The following is a 20228-nucleotide window of genomic DNA, read 5'->3' as shown; positions in this document are numbered from 1 at the left end:
ACAGTCCATCGTGTTGCAAAGAATCCGAAAAAAACACGACTGAGCACACTCACACAAACGTATTTGGAGGATTGAATTGCTTACAATTTGCATCTGAAAGCACAACCTGAATTGGAAAGATTAAAACAATATGACAACACAAATATTACTTTAGAAATATAAATAGCTTCATTTAAAGTACAGCACCTTAAAAAACTGAAAATAGAACTGCCTTATGATCCAGCAATCCCACTGCTGGGCATACACACTGAGGAAACCAGAAGGGAAAGAGACACGTGTACCCCAATGTTCATCGCAGCACTGTTTATAATAGCCAGGACATGGAAGCAACCTAGATGTCCATCAGCAGATGAATGGATAAAAAAGCTATGGTACATATACACAATGGAGTATTACTCAGCCATTAAAAAGAATACATTTGAATCAGTTCTAATGAGGTGGATGAAACTGGAGCCTATTATACAGAGTGAAGTAAGCCAGAAAGAAAAACACCAATACAGTATACTAACGCATATATATGGAATTTAGAAAGATGGTAACAATAACCCTGTGTACGAGACAGCAAAAGAGACACTGATGTATAGAACAGTCTTATGGACTCTGTGGGAGAGGGAGACGGTGGGAAGATTTGGGAGAATGGCATTGAAACATGTAAAATATCATGTATGAAACGAGTTGCCAGTCCAGGTTCGATGCACGATACTGGATGCTTGGGGCTGGTGCACTGGGACGACCCAGAGGGATGGTATGGGGAGGGAGGAGGGAGGAGGGTTCAGGATGGGGAACACATGTATACCTGTGGCAGATTCATTTTGATATTTGGTAAAACTAATACAATTATGTAAAGTTTACAAATACAATAAAATTTAAAAAAAAATAAAGTACAGCACCAATAAAACAAGTGCTAAGAAAATAAAAATATCATATGTGATTAAAATACAAAGCAAACAAAAATTGTGTACATATAAATAGTAACTGCCATAAGGATGGTGTCATCTGCATACCTGAGGTTACTGAGATTTCTCCCAGCAATCTTGATTCCAACTTGTGCTTCTTCCAGCCCAACGTTTCTCATGATGTACTCTGCACATAAGTTAAATAAGCAAGGTGACAATATACAGCCTTGACGTACTCCTTTTCCTATTTGGAACCAGTCTGTTGTTCCATGTCCAGTTCTAACTGTTGCTTCGACACCACCCTTATGGCAGAAAGAGAAGAGGAACTAAAAAGGCTCTTGATGAAAGTGAAAGAGGAGAGTGAAAAAGTTGGCTTAAAGCTCAACATTCAGAAAACAAAGATCATGGCATCAGGTCCCATCACTTCATGGGAAATAGATGGGGAAACAGTAGAAACAGTGTCAGACTTTATTTTTCGGGGCTCCAAAATCACTGCAGATGGTGACTGCATCCATGAAATTAAAAGACGCTTACTCCTTGGAAGGAAAGTTATGACCAACCTAGACAGCGTATTAAAAAGCAGAGACATTACTTTGCCAACAAAGGTCCATCTAGTCAAGGCTACGGTTTTTCCAGTGGTCATGTATGGATGTGAGAGTTGGACTGTGAAGAAAGCTGAGCGCCGAAGAATTGATGCTTTTGAACTGTGGTGTTGGAGAAGACTCGAGAGGCCCTTGGATGGCAAAGCTATCCAACCAATCCATTCTAAAGGAGATTGGTCCTGGGTGTTCTTCAGAAGGAATGATGCTAAAGCTGAAACTCCAGTACTTTGTCCACCTCATGCGAAGGGTTGACTCATTGGAAAAGACTCTGATGCTGGGAGGGATTGGGGGCAGGAGGAGAAGGGGACTACAGAGGATGAGATGGCTGGATGGCATCAATGACACATGAGTTTGAATGAATTCTGGGAGTTGGTGATGGACAGGGAGACCTGGAGTGCTGCAATTCATGGGGTCGCAAAGAGTCGGACATGACAGAGCAACTGAACTGATCTGAAACAGTAACTGGGCTTCCCTTGTGGCTCAGCTGGTAAAGAATCAGCCTGCAATGAGGGAGACCTGGGTTCGATCCCTGGGTTGGAAAGATCTCCTGGAGAAGGGAAAGGCTACCCACTCCAGCATTCTGGCCTGAAGAATTTCATGGACTGTATAGTCCATGGGGTCACAAAGAGTTGGACACAACTGAGCAACTTTCACTTTTCAAATAGTAATTCCCAAAGAGAACAGAGTAATCCAGTAAAATGGGATCAATGATTTAAATCTAATGTAATTTTTAACCCTTCTAGATAGGACATCAGTACTAAAGACTTGTCTATGTGGATTTGTATATCCTGTTTTTAGAAGACTGGATACAAGATACCTTTCTCCAGCTCTTTGATATGATAATAAATCAATAACAATATTTAAAATAAGTAACAATAAGATATGGGCTTCCCTGGTGGCACAGTAGTAAAGAATCTGCCTGAAATGCAGGGGACGTGAGCTCTATGCCTGGGTCAGGAAGATCCCCTGGAGAAGGAACTGGCAACTCACTTCAGTATTCTTGCCACAGAAATCCTATGGACAGAGATGCCCAGTGGGTCTACAGTCCATGGGGTTGCAAAAGAGTCTAACATGACTTAGTGACTAAACAACAATAACAAACAATAAGATACAGTAAGATACAATTAAACACCAATGATTTATTGAGTTGTTCTGATAAACTCATGATGGTACAGACAAAAAGAAATCTTATACCATGATATTCATTCAAGAACTATGGGCCCCAAATCAAGTAATTGTGAATAAATTTATTCACAATGAAATTTCATTAAAGAATTAAATATTTACAACTCAGAATCACCCTGTCTTGGGTTGACCCTTCTTCTAAACATTATTATACATTCTGAGCTTAGCATTCTACCAAAGCACTTTTTTCTGCCCACTATCTAAAAATAGGGCCCAAAGAAAAATAACAGTAATAAAATTAATTTCTTTTTTCCTTCACTCCATAAAGTTTACCTTAAAAGAGTAAGGAATATACTTCTGTTTATAGGATGACTTCAAATTTTACTGATGCATGAGATATACCACTGCTCTTAAGGGACAGTGAATGATGAAGAGTGAATGATAAATTGTTACCACCCCTTCACTGAAAATAATTCATCTGTGGAATGACCAATGTAAAGGATCTTCAAGTGACTCAAGCTTGACTCCACACTGAAAGCAAATCAGGCTGAAACTATTGATGGGCCCATTAATGAGGAAATCACAAGAAAGTAGAATTAGGATAAAGCTTTTTTCTTCCATAAGATTTTTCTCAAAGCTTGTTTGACATCTTTGTTTCTTAGAGAATAAATCAGAGGGTTTAGCATGGGTGTAACCAATATGTAAAATACTGAAACCACTTTACGAAGTTCAGGATTGCTTGGAGGTGTGAGATACATAAAGGAGACAGTCCCATAAAGCAAGCTTACCACGCCCAGATGGGAGCTGCAAGTGGAGAAGGCTTTCTTTCTGCCTTCACTGGAGGGGATCTTCAAGACTGTGGTTACAATATACATGTAAGATACTACAATAACAACTACTGTGGGCAAAATAATGCAGGCAGCCAAACTAAGAGATACCATCTTATTGACAAAGAGATTAGAACAGGAGATCTTCTCAATTTGGTAAGAATCACAGAAGAAGTGATCAATGACTCGGGAGGCACAGAAAGACACTGAGAATGTAATGCTGACTTGGAGGATGGAACTGACCCAACCGCAGAAATAGGAACCAGCCACCAGCTGAGTGCAAAGGCGTCTTGACATATGGACACTGTAAAGAAGAGGATTGCAGATGGCAATGAAGCGGTCATAGGCCATGGCCGCCAGGACAAACCCTTCTGTTACAATGAAGAGTGCAAAAAAGAAGAACTGGGCAGCACACCCTACAAAAGAGACGGTCTTTTTCTCAGACATGAAGTTGACCATGGCCTTAGGTGCAATAACAGTGGAGTAGAAGAGGTCAATGAAGGAGAGATTGCCTAGAAAGAAATACATTGGTGTGTTCAGCTGGGAGTCAGTCACAATGATGCCAATCATACTAATGTTCCCCAAAAGGACCATGCCATAGACAAGCAGGAAAAGGAGGAAGAGGAGAATGTGGAGCTCTGGACGGACCCTGAAGCCTACAAGAATGAAGTCAGTTACATCTGAATGGTTGCCTGCTCCCTTGTCACCCATGGCAAGAACCTGCTAAGAGGTACAAGACAAGATTAAAAATAGAGACTTCTACCTATTTCCTGGTATCACAAAATATCTTTTGCCTCTTGTATAATACATTGAAATTTGTATTATCATCTCCTTTATAAGATTCTGTTGTGTTATGTATGATTTGCTGCATCCTTTTATAGGAATTGACTCTGAGGTATATTGTAATTGCCCATCAGCACACAACATTTGAGTCGCCTAACTCATAATTTGCTAGTGTGATTCTCCAATTCTAGTCCTCTTTCCATTATAACGTACATGACTTTCACACATAAAGCATTTTCTATTTACCTGTTTAGTGCCTCACTTGACTTACATAGTAAGTCTAACATATCTGAAGGTTTTGAGAGATAAATAATATTTGCTGTCTGTAATTTCAAATTCATTTTAATGCTTCCATTTTACATCAGAAGGACCAAATTTAAGAGGAATTTTGTTGTTGCATAGTCACTAAGTTGAATCTGATTCTTTTGTGACCCCATGGACTGTAGCACTCCAGGCTCCACTGTCCATGGGATTTCTCAGGCAAGAATACTGGAGTAGGTTACTGTATCCTTCTCCAGAGGATCTTCCCAACCCAGGAATTGAACCCTTGTCTTCTGTGTCTTCTACATTGGCAGGCAGATTCTTTACCACTGAGCCACTTGGGAAGCCCAAAAAGAGTAATTTTAAATTCCGCAACTAGGCATTAGAGATTAAAACAGGTCAATAGCTAAACAGTTTGTGAGAGTTTAAAGTAGGACAGCAAGAGATTTATTTGGTTTTCCAAAACCTTCATCCAAAATGAAGGCATCTTCAGCTTCTCAAAGTGGAAAAACCTCGGACATGCTACTGGAAAAATTGACAGCTCCTAAAATTTTCTGTACAAATTTGACATTTATCTATCTCTTACCTGAATATTTCTCACTTTACTTCAGTGGAGCAATTTCCTAATGGTAGAAGCAAGGATACAAAAGTTATTGTGTTTAATCCTAGAAATGGAAAAAGGAGTGTAAAACCATAGAAGAGAAATTAAAGACAATGTCAAAATTAAAATTTTACATGAGAAGTAAAATCTTGTTTTGAAATATATAATTTTATTCAGTTTTTGGCTCTGCTCAGAGATTAATATCTCATTTTTCAATTAAGAATAGCCTTTTCATTTCCTTTGTTGTATTTTTGCCTGAAAATCCCCTATAGCTATATACCTCTTATCTCTTTCTAGAGGATAACAGAGATGATCTGGTGAGCCTCTAACCCTGTGAACATTTCTTTATGGAAACTGAAAAGAAAATGCACCTGAACCTGAAGAATCACATTGCATGGCCATGCACGTGAGGACATATCTTACAGGTCTTAGAATGAGAAAGATGAAAGCCAAATGGAATTTAAGTACAGCAAAGATAATATCACCAATGAGGAGGAGTAGTCCCCGATGACCTGGGGGAATAGAGCAGGAGGCAACCTGGTACCCTTAGTCATCTCTGTTGCAACTATTTCAAATAATTGCAGCATGAATTGGGTGCAAAGGTCCCTCTGAGAGAGGCTAAAAATAGTCAATTATGGGGTGATAACGGTGCCAAGTTCCAAGTCCATCCCACGAGGGCCATATAGGAAAGAAACAAAAGAAAGAATATTATCTACTCTTCCAACTCACTTTGAACCATCTCTAGGTCTTTTGGGAAACAATTTCTTATTAGAAAAGTTTGTTTTAAGGTTGAAATATATTATCTCACATAATTTTCATTCCTCAGTTTGTTTTGCCTCCTACAATCACACTGAATTTATCTATTGATGCTGTTACACGACATATCATCAAATGCAATGAATGTTCCTTGACTGACTCTTGGTTTTAACAAGCCAGTCACAAAATACATATTTTGGGAAGTCAGGGATTTTTACTTTAAGAAGAATATTAAATGACATAATGAATTATCAGTAAGCTGTTTAAGCATATAATGAATTGGTAATGTAAGGAGAACACTTCATTTTTGGAGAAGTCTGTTAAGTACAAGGAATGAAGTATAATTGTGCTTCTCATCCTGTATGATAAAATATTTCAATATAATGCAAAATATTGCATTAAAGTAGTGAGTATATAGAAGTGGATTTTACTATTTTTCTATTTTATTATAGTCTGTATATTTTGAAATTTTTATAATAAATATCTTGTTTGTTAAAGACCTATATGAGAGAAAATTAAAAATTTCTTCCTTTAGATAAAAATAATGAATTGATGCCTGGAACTGTTGCAGCCATGATGTGACCATAAATGGTATTACTGACTTGCTGAGGATGGCAGAGCAGAAAGTAGAGAGAAACTTGTGTCTTTGATGAAGTCCTCATGCCAGTGAACCACCCTGGAATCAAGGTGTCTCCAGCAACCCTGTAATGTGAAATAATAGACCTCTTAAGGCTTAAGCTATTTTCAGTGAGTCTTTAGTTACTTGCTGCTAAAGGCATCTTATTCAATTCAATACATATGACATTACTGAAAAAAAAAAGATGGGAAAGAGTTATTTGAGTCTATAATCTAACAAAAATAAGACTGCTTGGAGATAACTAAAGTGCTAACAAAGTCGAAACTAGAATCAATCAGTGAAGTTGCCAAAAGGGTAAACTCTCCTGCTAATAAGTGAGAGCCGCATAAATTGGGGGAATCCATACAAGATCTGAAATAGTACACACACACAAACACACACACACACAGACAAATACATATGCATGCACAACATTTACATTTTACGTATCAATCCAACTCAGAATGCTCCCCTGTTTACCTTTAAAGTTATTAAATATAAAATAAGCTGTAAGGATGTATCGCACAACACAGGGAATGTAGCAAATACTTTATAATAACTATAAATGGAGTATAACCTTTAAAAATTGTGAATCACTGTACTGTACACCTATAATTTAAATAATATTATGCATCAAGTATGGTGGCTCAGACAGTAAAGAATCTACCTGCAATGCAGGAGACCCAGGTTCATTCTCTGGATAGGGAAGATCCCCTGGAGAAGGAAATGGCAACCCACTCCAGTATTTTTGCCTGAGAAATTCCGTGGACAGAGGAGCTACAGTTCATGGGATGGCGAACTGCTGGACACAACTGAATGACTAAGCACACACATACATCAACTATACTTCAATAAAGAAAATTAAAAACAACAATTTTCAAAGGAGTGTGGTAGGCAGTTCCTAACTGATGAACATGGAACACTGATCTGGATTTCTAGACAAGTCAACTACCTGTTAAGGGCTCTGTGTCCTAGCCTCATCGGGGCAAGTCTGCACACACACCTCCTTTCTCTCCCCCACTACCTGAGCCATAAGCCAAACTCTTCTTAGCTAAAAAAAAAAAAAAGACTTAGAGATAGCTACATGTTAAGAGGATCTCCTTGAAGCCCAACCAGGAAGAAACATGAATTTGATTATTAGTTTAGAAATCTGCAGCTATGAGTTCTTTACTTAGTAAATGAGCTAAGTAAATCAGGATTAGGTTTCTATCTGGAAGACAATGATGAGTTATCAAATTTGACTATATTTAAATTGTTTTAATCTGTATGACAAAATAGACCACAAACAATATTTACAAAACAATCCAAAGGCTGGAGCAAAATACATGTAGTACCCACAGCCTCCAAAGATATACTATTCAACGCATAATTATTTCATATAAATTTATAAGAAAAAAAATTTTAATAACTAAATAGATAATTGGACTAATGATAAAGTCATATAAGATAAAACAAATAAAAATTTTTAATTGCCCTCAAAATCACTAATAATCATGTAAATGTTAAAATCCTTACTTTTTTCACACTATTCAAAATGACAAATGAGGGAAAAGAAAAATGGACATTGTTATACCTGAAGTGTAAACTGGAAAAACCTATTTGGAAAGTAATTTACAAATATGTAGCAAAGTAGAAAACATTTATATATCACAGGATCCAACAATTTCATTTCTAGGCATACACTCCAAATAAGCCTTTAGACATGTGCATAGCAGACATCCACACATTTTCATTTTTAATGAAAAGAATAAAGAAACAAATCTCTAATCAATATGACATTATATGGGCAATTTATTGATCTATATGTTATAAATATTCTAAATGAATAAACAGGATATGTATCAGTTCAGTTCAGTTCAGTCGGTCAGTCGTGTCCGACTCTTTGCGATCCCATGAATCGCAGCATGCCAGGCCTCCCTGTCCATCACCATCTCCCAGAGTTCACTCAGACTCACGTCCATCGAGTCAGTGATGCCATCCAGCCATCTCATGCTCTGTTGTCCCCTTTTCCTCCTGCCCCCAATCCCTCCCAACATCAGGGTCTTTTCCAACGAGTCAACTCTTCGCATGAGGTGGCCAAAGTACTGGAGTTTCAGCTTTAGCATCATTCCTTCCAAAGAAATCCCAGGGCTGATCTCCTTCAGAATGGACTGGTTGGATCTCCTTGCAGTCCAAGGGACTTCTCCAACACCACAGTTCAAAAGCATCAATTCTTCAGTGCTCAGCCTTCTTCACAATCCAACTCTCACATCCATACATGACCACTGGAAAAACCATAGCCTTGACTAGATGGACCTTCGTTGGCAAAGTAATGTCTCTGCTTTTCAATATGCTATCTAGGTTGGTCATAACTTTTCTTCCAAGGAGTAAGCGTCTTTTAATTTCATGGCTGCAGTCACCATCTGCAGTGATTTTGAAGCCCAGAAAAATAAAGTCTGACACTGTTTCCACTGTTTCCCCATCTATTTCCCATGAAGTGATACATATATGTATATATATCAGGATATGTACCTCTTGCCAGCATAACACTAAATAATTAAAAGAAGTTAAATCATATATGGAAGGGCATAATTTTCATAAACTATTAATTATACTAAATATAGTATGTGTTATCTATGGAGCTAAACATAAATAATGAAGATGGCAGAGGAATAGGATGGGGAGACCACTTTCTCCCCCACAAATTCATCAAAAGAACATTTAAACGCCAAGTAAATTCCACAAAACAACTTCTGAATGCTGGCAGAGGACATTAGGCACCCAGAAAAGCAGCCCATTGTCTTCGAAAGGAGGTAGGAAAAAATATAAAAGACAAAAAAAGAGACAAAAGAGGGAGGGACGGAGCTCTGTCCCGGGAAGGGAATCATAAAAAGAGAGAAGTTTCCAAACACCAGGAAACACTCTCACTGCCGAGTCTGTGCCGAGCCTTGGAAGCACAGAGGGCAACATAACAGGGAGGAAAAATAAATAAACAATTAAAACCCACAGATTACAAGCCCAACGGTAACTCCCCCAGCAGAGAAGCAGCGCAGACGCCTACACCTGCCACTAGCAAGAAGGGGCTGGTCAGGGAGGTGTGGGCTGCATCGCTTAGAGTAAGGATCTGGCCTGAATGCCCCAAGCACAATCTGAGCGAACTAACTTGGGCTAGCAAACCAGACTGTGGGATAACTACCATGTGCAAAGCCAGCCCTAACCTAAGACACCGCCAGGCCTGCACACAGAACAAAGGACTGAACAGAGATAGCTGGCTGCAAACCATCCCCCTCCGGTGACAGGCAGCCAGAGCCAGAAGGGGGCAATCGCAGCCCCAGAGAGACATTATCTACAAAACTGTAAGCAGGCTTCTTTGCTAACTAAGACTTCTTGGGGTTCTGGAGGTCAACATCCGCCTGAGAAGGTGCGCCGGTTGTACACCCAGAAAACCGAGTGGCAGGGAGGTGATAAGTCGCAGCGACTGCACTTGCCAAACACCCCATCACCTGAGCTGCTCAGACCTGGAAAGGGCACAAAACACGGGCCCAACTGAGTCTGCGCCTCTGAGGACTACCCGAGTGCCTGAACCTGAGCGGCTTAGACCTGGGAGGTGCATGCAGCCCAGGGCCGGCCTGGGATGGTTCCCAGCAGAGCAACCTAGAGCCTGAGCAGTGTGGGCAGGGAGGGTATACGCACTGTGAGCAGGGGCAGGCCCAGTATGGCTGAGGCACTGCGAGCACACACCAGTGTTATTTGTTTGCAGTGTCCCTCCCTCCCCACAGCGTGACTGAACAAGTGAGCCTAAAAAAAAAAGTGTCCACCACCGCCCCCTTTGTGTCAGGGCAGAAATCAGACACTGAAGAGACCAGCAAACAGAAGAAGCTAAAACAGAGGGAACTGCCTAGGAAGTGACAGGTGCAATAAATTAAAACCCCGTCGTTAGTACCGACTACATAGGAAGGGGCCTATAGATCTTGAGAAATATAAGCTGGACCAAGGAACTAGCCGAAAATGAACTGACCCCACAATACCCACAACAACACCAGAGAAAGTCCTAGATATATTATTACTATTTTTACGATCATTCTTTCTTTCTTTTTATTTAAATTTTTTTAAAAATTTTAAGTCCTCTATTACTCCTTTAATTTTCACTTTCATAACCTACTATTACTTTGCAAAAAAAAGACCCTATTTTTTTTAAAGCAAACTTCATATATATATATATTTTATAATTTTTGTGACTTTGTTTTTTTTTTCTCTTTCTTTTTTTCTTCTTCTTTTCTTTAACATTGTATTTCTGAAATTCCAAACTCTACTCTAGATTTTTAATTTTTGCTTTTTGGTATTTGTTATCAATTTTGTACCTTTAAGAACCCAATCTTTAGTACCCATTTTTACATGGGAGCGAGATTACTGGCTTGACTGCTCTCTTCCCCTTTGGACTCTCCTTTTTCTCCACCAGGTCGCCTGTGTCTCCTCCCTAACCTCTCTCTGCTCTACCCAACTCTATGAATTTCTGTGTGTTCCAGACAGTGGAGAACACTTAGGGAACTGATTACTGGCTGGATCTGTCTCTTTCCTTTTCATTCCCCCCTTTTATCCTCCTGGCCACCTCTGTCCCCTTCCTTCCTCTTCTCTTCTCTGTATAACTCCATGAACATCTCTGAGCAGTCCAGTTGTGGAGTGCACATAAGGAAGTGATTACTGGCTAGACTGCTCTCTCCTCTATTGATTCCACCTCATCTCATTCGGGTCACCTCCAACTCCCTCCTCCCTCTTCTCTTCTCCATATAACGCTGTGAACCTCTCTGGGTGTCCCTCACTGTGGAGAAACTTTTCATCTTTAACCTAGATGCTTTATCAATGGTGCTGTATAGAAGGAGAAGTTTTGAGACTACTGTAAAAATAAGACTGAAAACCGGAAGCAGGAGGCTTAAGGCCAAACCCTGAGTCCAGGGAACTCCTGACTCCAGGGAACATTAATTGACAGGGGCCCATCAAACGCCTCCATACCTACACTGAAACCAAGCACCACACAAGGGCCAACAAGTTCCAGAGCAAGACATACCACGCAAATTCTCCAGCAACACAGGAACACAGCCCTAAGCTCCAACATACAGGCTGCCCAAAGTTACTACAAAACCATAGACATCTCATAACTCATTACTGGACACCTCAATGCACTCCAGAGAGAAGAAATCCAGCTCCACCCACCAGAACACCAACACAAGCTTCCCTAACCAAGAAACCTTGACAAGCCACCTGTACAAACCCACACACAATGAAGAAACTCCACAATAAAGAGAACTCCACAAACTGCCAGAATACAAAAAGGACACCCCAAACTCAGCAATATAAACAAGATGAAGAGACAGAGGAATACCCAGCAGGTGAAGGAACAGGATAAATGCCCACCAAACCAAAAAAAGAGGAAGAGATAGGGAATCTACCTGATAAAGAATTCTGAATGATGATAGTGAAAATGATCCAAAATCTTGAAAGCAAGATGGAATCACAGATAAATAGCCTGGAGACAAGGATTGAGAAGATGAAAAAAAGGTTTAACAAGGATCAAGAAGAAATAAAAAAGAGTCAATGTATAATGAATAATGCAATAAATGATATCAAAAACACTCTGGAGGCAACAAATAGTAGAATAACAGAGGCAGAAGATAGGTTTAGTGAATTAGAAGATAGAATGGTAGAAATAAATGAATCAGAAAGGAAAAAAGAAAAACGAACTAAAAGAAATGAGGACAATCTCAGAGACCTCCAGGACAATATTAAACTCCACAACATTCTAATCATAGGAGTCCCAGAAGAAGAAGACAGAAAGAAAGACCATGAGAAAATACTTGAGGAGATAATAGTTGAAAACTTCCCTAAAAGGGGGAAGGAAATAATTACCCAAGTCCAAGAAACCCAGAGAGTCCCAAACAGGATAAACCCAAGGAAAAACACCCCACGACACATATTAATCAGATTAACAAAGATCAAACACAAAGAATAAATATTAAAAGCAGCAAGGGAAAAACAACAACTAACATACAAGGGAATTCCCATACTGATAACAGCTGATCTTTCAACAGAAACTCTTCAAGCCAGGAGGGAATGGCAAAACATACTGAAAGTGATGAAAGAAAATAACCTACAGCCCAGATTACTGTACCCAGCAAGAATCTCATTCAAATATGAAGGAGAAATCAAAAGCTTTACGGACAAGCAAAAGCTGAGAGAATTCAGCACCACCAAACCAGCTCTCTAACAAATACCAAAGGATATTCTCTAGACAGGAAACACTAAAAGGGTGTATAAACTCGAAGTCAAAACAATAAAGTAAATGGCAACGGGATCATACTTATCAATAATTACCTTAAACGTAAATGGGTTGAATGCCCCAACCAAAAGACAAAGATTGGCTGAATGAATACAAAAACAAGACCCCTACATATGTTGTCTACAAGAGACCCACCTCAAAACAGGGGACACATACAGACTGAAAGTGAAGAGCTGGAAAAAGATTTTCCATGCAAATAGAGACCAAAAGAAAGCAGGAGTAGCAATACCCATATCAGATAAAATAGACTTTAAAACAAAGGCTGTGAAAAGAAACAAAGAAGGTCACTACATAATGATCATAGGATCAATCCAAGAAGAAGATACAATTATAAATATATATGCACCCAATATAGGAGCACCACAATATGTAAGACAAATGCTAACAAGTATGAAAGGGGAAATTAACAATAACACAATAAGATTGGGAGACTTTAATACCCCACTCACACCTATGGATAGATGAACTAAACAGAAAATTAACAAGGAAACACAAACTTTAAATGATACAATAGACCAGTTAGACATAATTGATATCTATAGGATATTTCACCCCAAAACAATGAATTTCACCTTTTTCTCAAGCGCACACGGAACCTTCTCCAGGATAGATCACATCCTGGGCCATAAATCTAGCCTTGGTAAATTCAAAAAATAGAAATCATTCCAAGCATCTTTTCTGACCACAATGCAGTAAGATTAGATCTCAATTACAAGAGAAAAACTATTAAAAATTCCAACATATGGAGGCTGAACAACACGCTGCTGAATAACCAACAAATCACAGAAGAAATCAAAAAAGAAATCAAAATTTGCATAGAAATGAATGAAAATGAAAACACAACAACCCAAAACCTGTGGGACACTGTAAAAGCAGTCCTAAGGGGAAAGTTCATAGCAATACAGGCATACCTCAAGAAACAAGAAAAAAGTCAAATAAATAACCTAACTCTACACCTAAAGCAACTAGAAAAGGAAGAAATGAAGAACCGCAGGGTGAGTAGAAGGAAAGAAATCTTAAAAATTAGGGCAGAAATAAATGCAAAAGAAACAAAAGAGACCATAGCAAAAATCAACAAAACCAAAAGCTGGTTCTTTGACAGGATAAATAAAATTGACAAACCATTAGCCAGACTCATCAAGAAACAAAGGGAGAAAAATCAAATCAATAAAATTAGAAATGAAAATGGAGAGATCACAACAGACAACACAGAAATACAAAGGATCATAAGAGACTATTAGCAATTATATGCCAATAAAATGGACAACCTGGAAGAAATGGACAAATTCTTAGAAAAGTACAACTTTCCAAAACTCGACCAGGAAGAAATAGAAAATCTTAACAGACCCATCACAAGCACGGAAATTGAAACTATAATCAGAAATCTTCCAGCAAACAAAAGCCCAGGTCCAGACGGCTTCACAGCTGAATTCTACCAAAAATTTAGAGAAGAGCTAACACCTATCCTACTCAAACTCTTCCAGAAAATTGCAGAGGAAGCTAAACTTCCAAACTCATTCTATGAGGCAACCATCACCCTAATACCAAAACCTGACAAAGATCCCACAAAAAAAAGAAAACTATAGGCCAATATCACTGATGAACATAGATGCAAAAATCCTTAACAAAATTCTAGCAATCAGAATCCAACAACACATTAAAAAGATCATACACCATGACCAAGTGGGCTTTATCCCAGGGGTGCAAGGATTCTTCAATATCCGCAAATCAATCAAAGTAATACACCACATTAACAAATTGAAAAATAAAAAGCATATGATTATCTCAATAGATGCAGAGAAAGCCTTTGACAAAATTCAACATCCATTTATGATAAAAACTCTCCAGAAAGCAGGAATAGAAGGAACATACCTCAACATAATAAAAGCTATATATGACAAACCCACAGCAAACATTATCCTCAATGGTGAAAAATTGAAAGCATTTCCTCTAAAGTCAGGAACAAGACAAGGGTGCCCACTTTCACCATTACTATTCAACATAGTTTTGGAAGTTTTGGCCACAGCAATCAGAGCAGAAAAAGAAATAAAAGAAATCCAAATTGGAAAAGAAGAAGTAAAACTCTCACTGTTTGCAGATGACATGATCCTCTACAAAGAAAACCCTAAAGACTCCACCAGAAAATTACTGGAGCTAATCAATGAATATAGTAAAGTTTCAGGATATAAAATCAACACACAGAAATCCCTTGCATTCCTATACACTAATAATGAGAAAATAGAAAGAGAAATTAAGGAAACAATTCCATTCACCATTGCAATGGAAAGAATAAAATACTTAGGAATATATCTACCTAAAGAAACTAAAGACCTATATATAGAAAACTATAAAACACTGGTGAAAGAAATCAAAGAGGACACTAATAGATGAAGAAATATCATGTTCATGGGTTGGAAGAATCAATATAGCAAAAATGAGTATACTACCCAAAGCAATTTATAGATTCAATGCAATCCTTATCAAACTACCAATGGAATTCTTCACAGAGCTAGAACAAATAATTTCACAATTTGTATGGAAATACAAAAAAACCTCGAATAGCCAAAGCAATCTTGAGAAAGAAGAATGGAACTGGAGGAATCAACCTGCCTGACTTCAGGCTCTACTACAAAGCCACAGTCATCAAGACAGTATGGTACTGGCACAAAGACAGAAATATAGATCAATGGATCAAAATAGAAAGCCCAGAGATAAATCCACGCACCTATGGACACCTTATCTTTGACAAAGGAAGCAAGAATATACAATGGATTAAAGACAATCTCTTTAACAAGTGGTGCTGGGAAAACTGGTCAACCACTTGTAAAAGAATGAAACTAGAACACTTTCTAACACCATACACAAAAATAAACTCAAAATGGATTAAAGATCTAAACGTAAGACCAGAAACTATAAAACTCCTAGAGGAGAACATAGGCAAAACACTCTCTGACATACATCACAGCAGGGTCCTCTATGACCCACTTCCCAGAATATTGGAAATAAAAGCAAAAATAAACAAATGGGACCTAATTAACCTTAAAAGCTTCTGCACAACAAAGGAAACTATAAGCAAGGTGAAAAGATAGCCTTCAGAATGGGAGAAAATAATAGCAAATGAAGCAACTGACAAACAACTTATTTCAAAAATATTCAAGCAACTCCTACAGCTCAATTCCAGAAGAATAAATGACCCAATAAAAAAATGGGCCAAAGAACTAAACAGACATTTCTCCAAATAAGACATACAGATGGCTAACAAACACATGAAAAGATGCTCAACGTCACTCATTATCAGAGAAATGCAAATCAAAACCACTATGAGGTACCATTTCACGCCAGTCAGAATGGCTGCGATCCAAAAGTCTACAAGCAATAAATGCTGGAGAGGATGTGGAGAAAAAGGAACCCTCTTACACTGTTGGTGGGAATGCAAACTAGTACAGCCACTATGGAGAACAGTGTGGAGATTCCTTAAAACCTGGAAATAGAACTGCCATATGACCCAGCAATCCCACTGCTGGGCATACACACTGAGGAAACCAGAATTGAAAGAGACACGTGTACCCCAATGTTTATCGCAGCACTATTTATAATAGCCAGGACATGGAAGCAACCTAGATGTCCATCAGCAGATGAATGGATAAGAAAGCGGTGGTACATATACACAATGGAGTATTACTCAGCCATTAAAAAGAATACATTTGAATCAGTTCTAATGAGGTGGATGAAACTGGAGCCTATTATACAGAGTGAACTAAGCCTGAAAGAAAAACACCAATACAGTATACTAACGCATATATATGAAATTTAGAAAGATGGTAACGATAACCCTGTATAGGAGACAGCAAAAGAGACACCAATGTATAGAACAGTCTTTTGGACACTGTGGGAGAGGGCGAGGGTGGGATGATTTGGGAGAATGGCATTGAAACATGTATAATATCATATATGAAACGAGTCACCAATCCAGGTTCGATGCAGGATACAGGATGCTTGGGGCTGGTGCACTGGGATGACCCAGAGGGATGGTACGGGGAGGGAGGAGGGAGGAGGGTTCAGGATGGGGAAAATGTGTATACCTGTGGCAGATTCATGTTGATATATGGCAAAACCAATACAATATTGTAAAGTTAATAAATAAATAAATAAATAAATATTTTTTTTAAAGTAAGAAAACAAAGCTCACAATATATTTCCATGAATGGAAAACCCACTAAGGGGCTTAATTTCTTAGCAGAGAGAGAAAGGAAAGATCTAAAAGGAGGGGTTGGGGGAAGCAGAGAGAAGCAGAGATTTTTACAAATCTTGTGAGCATGTCATTTTTATAAGCCAATGTGAAGACAAGAATAAAGCGCTATTATGGCAAAAAAAAAAAAGCAGACATAAAAATCTATGCATGAGAGAGAGCATAAAATAACAGAAGTTTAGGATTTTAGTGATGATAAGCATCACTTCATTGTTTAATTTTAAAAACAGAGCTTTGAAGCAAAAAATGGGAAACGTTAAATTTGCTAAATTGAGGTTGTTCCTAGATGTCCATGTATTATACTGCTTTCAGTACTTGGCATACTGTTGAAGGATTTTAGTTGTTTTAAGAATTAAAATAGAGATAAGAAGAGGTTGACTTGCAAAAGTAATGAGCACAGGCTTACTCCCTGGTCCCTGAGTGGCACGTGAGCTCAGTTTTTTCTTTCTTACTACCTCCCATCCCACGTGTGATACCAGTCAGAATAAGCTGACATCAGCCAATTCCAAATTCTACCTGCTGACCTAATCTCACACCCCAATACCTCTTACGTCTCTCTTTGGTTTATAATTTGAAGGAATAATTTCACCACGTGCTTGGATGAACCCTTAAGTGGCCAGTAGCTCTTCCAAACTCAAAAATCTCCCCACACATGTCCACCAACTGCCATTGCTAAAAACAGCCAGTTTTGCTCAAGATGCAGGGTTTTTTTTTTTAAGACACAATGACTTTTATACAGAGCAAAATAACTGAGGTGTCTTTTACTCTGAATGGGGATTGAAGGTCCAAAGACCAAGACCAAGACTTGAAGGGGCATCTACATCATTCCATCTTCTCCAGAGCCCCACTTCAGCTTGATTAGACTTTGAAGAAGACAGGCACAAGGTAAAAGTGATACAAGGAAATGCATTTCAAAACATATTTCTAAAGTACTTAGATCTATACTTTAGTACCTGTATTTTTAAAGCAATGCTTGTAAAGTACTTAGATGAATGACAACACAAAAGCCACTAGGTGCGTACTAAGTATACTAATATGTGAAGTGAAGTGAAAGTCGCTCACTCATGTCCGACTCTTTGCGACCCAAAGAGAGTTCTCCAGGCCAGAACGCTGGAGTGGGTAGCCTTTCCCTTCTCCAGGAGGTCTTCCCAAATCAGGAATCGAACCAGGGTCTCCTGCATTGCAGGTGGATTCTCTACCAACTGAGCTATGAGGGAAGCCCACGAATACTGGAGTGGGTAGCTCCACTCCAAAGTATGGAGGTACATACTTAGGCCGTTTATTATTGTTCATACAGTAGACTGATGAGAATGCTCACTAGTAGTAAGATGCTGTCCTAGCAAATGTCTCCATATAAAGCGGCATGTGTGCATGGTACTGACAAATGAATTTTCTAAAAACTACTAGGAAAAAAATTGGCTTGTGTGGATGACATAAATACCTCCTATTGTAAGTTTAAGAAATAACTGACTTAAATCTCATATGTTCATGAAATGCATTCAACTTTTTCATCCCCCCTCCAAAAAAAAATTATGTGTATAGACATGGTGCCCGATTACTTAAAGTCACTAGAAACAAGCTCAAGTATCAAATATTGCATCCTAAAACATCCAAATAGTAAGCAAATATCTGTATTCCTTTAATAGAAACCAGTATTAAACTTCAGTATCAAATCAGACCTTTTCCAAAGGAGTGCATGCAGACAACCCAAGGGACCACGAGGTGGCAGCACGTCCCACAATAGCACTGCTTCCGCACTGACTTGTTTATGCTCAGAAAGAAAACCTCAAGTGAGATGTTCCCATTAAATCCGAAGTGTTACCTTTAGGAAGCAATTCAGGATCAACTTAGCCCAAGTTTCCCTTCACCTTCCAAAAAAGAAACCTAAAGTTTCTGAAAAGTTAACAAGCAGTTTTCCAAAGTCAAACAAGCAGTTCATGGACAGAACTGGAATCAGAACCTCATCTTATAGCCCCCAGGGCACACTCCCTAGTCGTGTAAAAATCTTTCAACATGCCCTTTCCCTACCCCAAAGCCTCCACATGATGGTGGTCGCTAAGAGAAATGATGCTGTGGAATAAAACATGAATACTAGGCAACAAGCAGCTTTTTCTTGGGTCGTGCTCCTCCTTCTCTAGTCCCAGTCCTGACAGGTCTTCCTATTTTCTAATCCCTTCCCACAACAAAATGGGAGCAATTTGGGTATCAATTCTTTTTTTTTTTTTTTTTTTTTTGACAGGAACCTCATATGTTTACTTTAACTGCAAGATTAATGGATGTTGCTAAATTAAAGTAATATTAGACTATAAAATCTCACAACCTTGTAAAGCAACTAGTCGCCAATAAAAATTAGTAATAAAAAAAGAAATAGGTAAAGCTTTAAGTTGACTTCACTAACGTTCTCCTTCAGTCTAAATGCAGTCAGAGAACTAGTTTACCCAGGTCTGAGCAGAATGTCACATTTTTTCCTGTACGCCCTTTAGGGAAGCTCCCACACCAACCTGGTTTATTTTACAACTCCGGTAAATCAAACCAGTTTTACACTTGTTTCTAACAAAACCTAGTTATTTTCTTAAAACTTGAATGTGTGTAATAAGAGCCTACTTTTGCCAAATGCTTGCCAGTTTTCTGGGATTCTGCCATTTGACTCATAATCACCTATTGAGAGAAAATCTTTTCTTGTTCTCATGCTTCAAACCAATGAATTGAGGTTTAAAGAAGATAAGTGACTTACTCAAGATGATAAAATTAATGGTGGAGAAACTAGGTTTCAAGCCCAAATCTGTGGGTTCTTAGAGCCTGTGCCCTCATTCACTTCATGGTACCATTTCTCATCTAGAAGGATCTTGTTCTATCTACAACTTCCTGCATTAGTGGAAATGTTCTATGTCTGCTCTGTCCCGTAGGGTAGCCCCTGGCAACATGGGACTGTTGAACATTTGGGATATAGCTTATGTGACTGAGAAACAGAAATTTTTACTTCATTTTAATTAATTTAAATATCAGCATGTGGCCAGTAGCTAATGTATGAGATAGCAGAAGTCTAGGTGCATGACATCCACACACAGGCAGACCTCACGGATGTTGCAGGCTTGGTTCCAGACCACCACAGTATAAGCTGAATATCACAATAAAGTGAGTCACATGAATTTTTTGGTTTTCCCGTGCATATAAAAGTTACTTGTAAAATATCATATTT

The 20228-nt window shown here is 38.6% G+C and overlaps 1 protein-coding gene across 1 annotated transcript; it reads right to left on the bottom strand.

Annotated features, from left to right (window-relative positions):
- Positions 1-3219: 3219 nt before the first annotated feature.
- Positions 3220-4161, bottom strand: LOC129641502 (olfactory receptor 9K2-like). Its single transcript, XM_055566207.1, has one exon. The coding sequence runs from the start codon at positions 4159-4161 to the stop codon at positions 3220-3222; it is 942 nt and encodes a 313-aa protein (XP_055422182.1).
- Between the last annotated feature and the right edge of the window lie 16067 nt (positions 4162-20228).

The sequence above is a fragment of the Bubalus kerabau genome, chromosome 1, assembly GCF_029407905.1.
Source record: "Bubalus kerabau isolate K-KA32 ecotype Philippines breed swamp buffalo chromosome 1, PCC_UOA_SB_1v2, whole genome shotgun sequence".
Lineage (NCBI taxonomy): Eukaryota > Metazoa > Chordata > Mammalia > Artiodactyla > Bovidae > Bubalus > Bubalus kerabau.
The sequence above is the reverse complement of the archived record's forward strand: the minus strand, read 5'-3'. Positions and strand labels throughout refer to the sequence as shown.

Coding starts and splice junctions, on each gene's coding strand:
- LOC129641502 (XM_055566207.1), bottom strand. CDS start 4,161: ATGGGTGACAAGGGAGCAGGCAACCATTCAGATGTAACTGACTTCATT.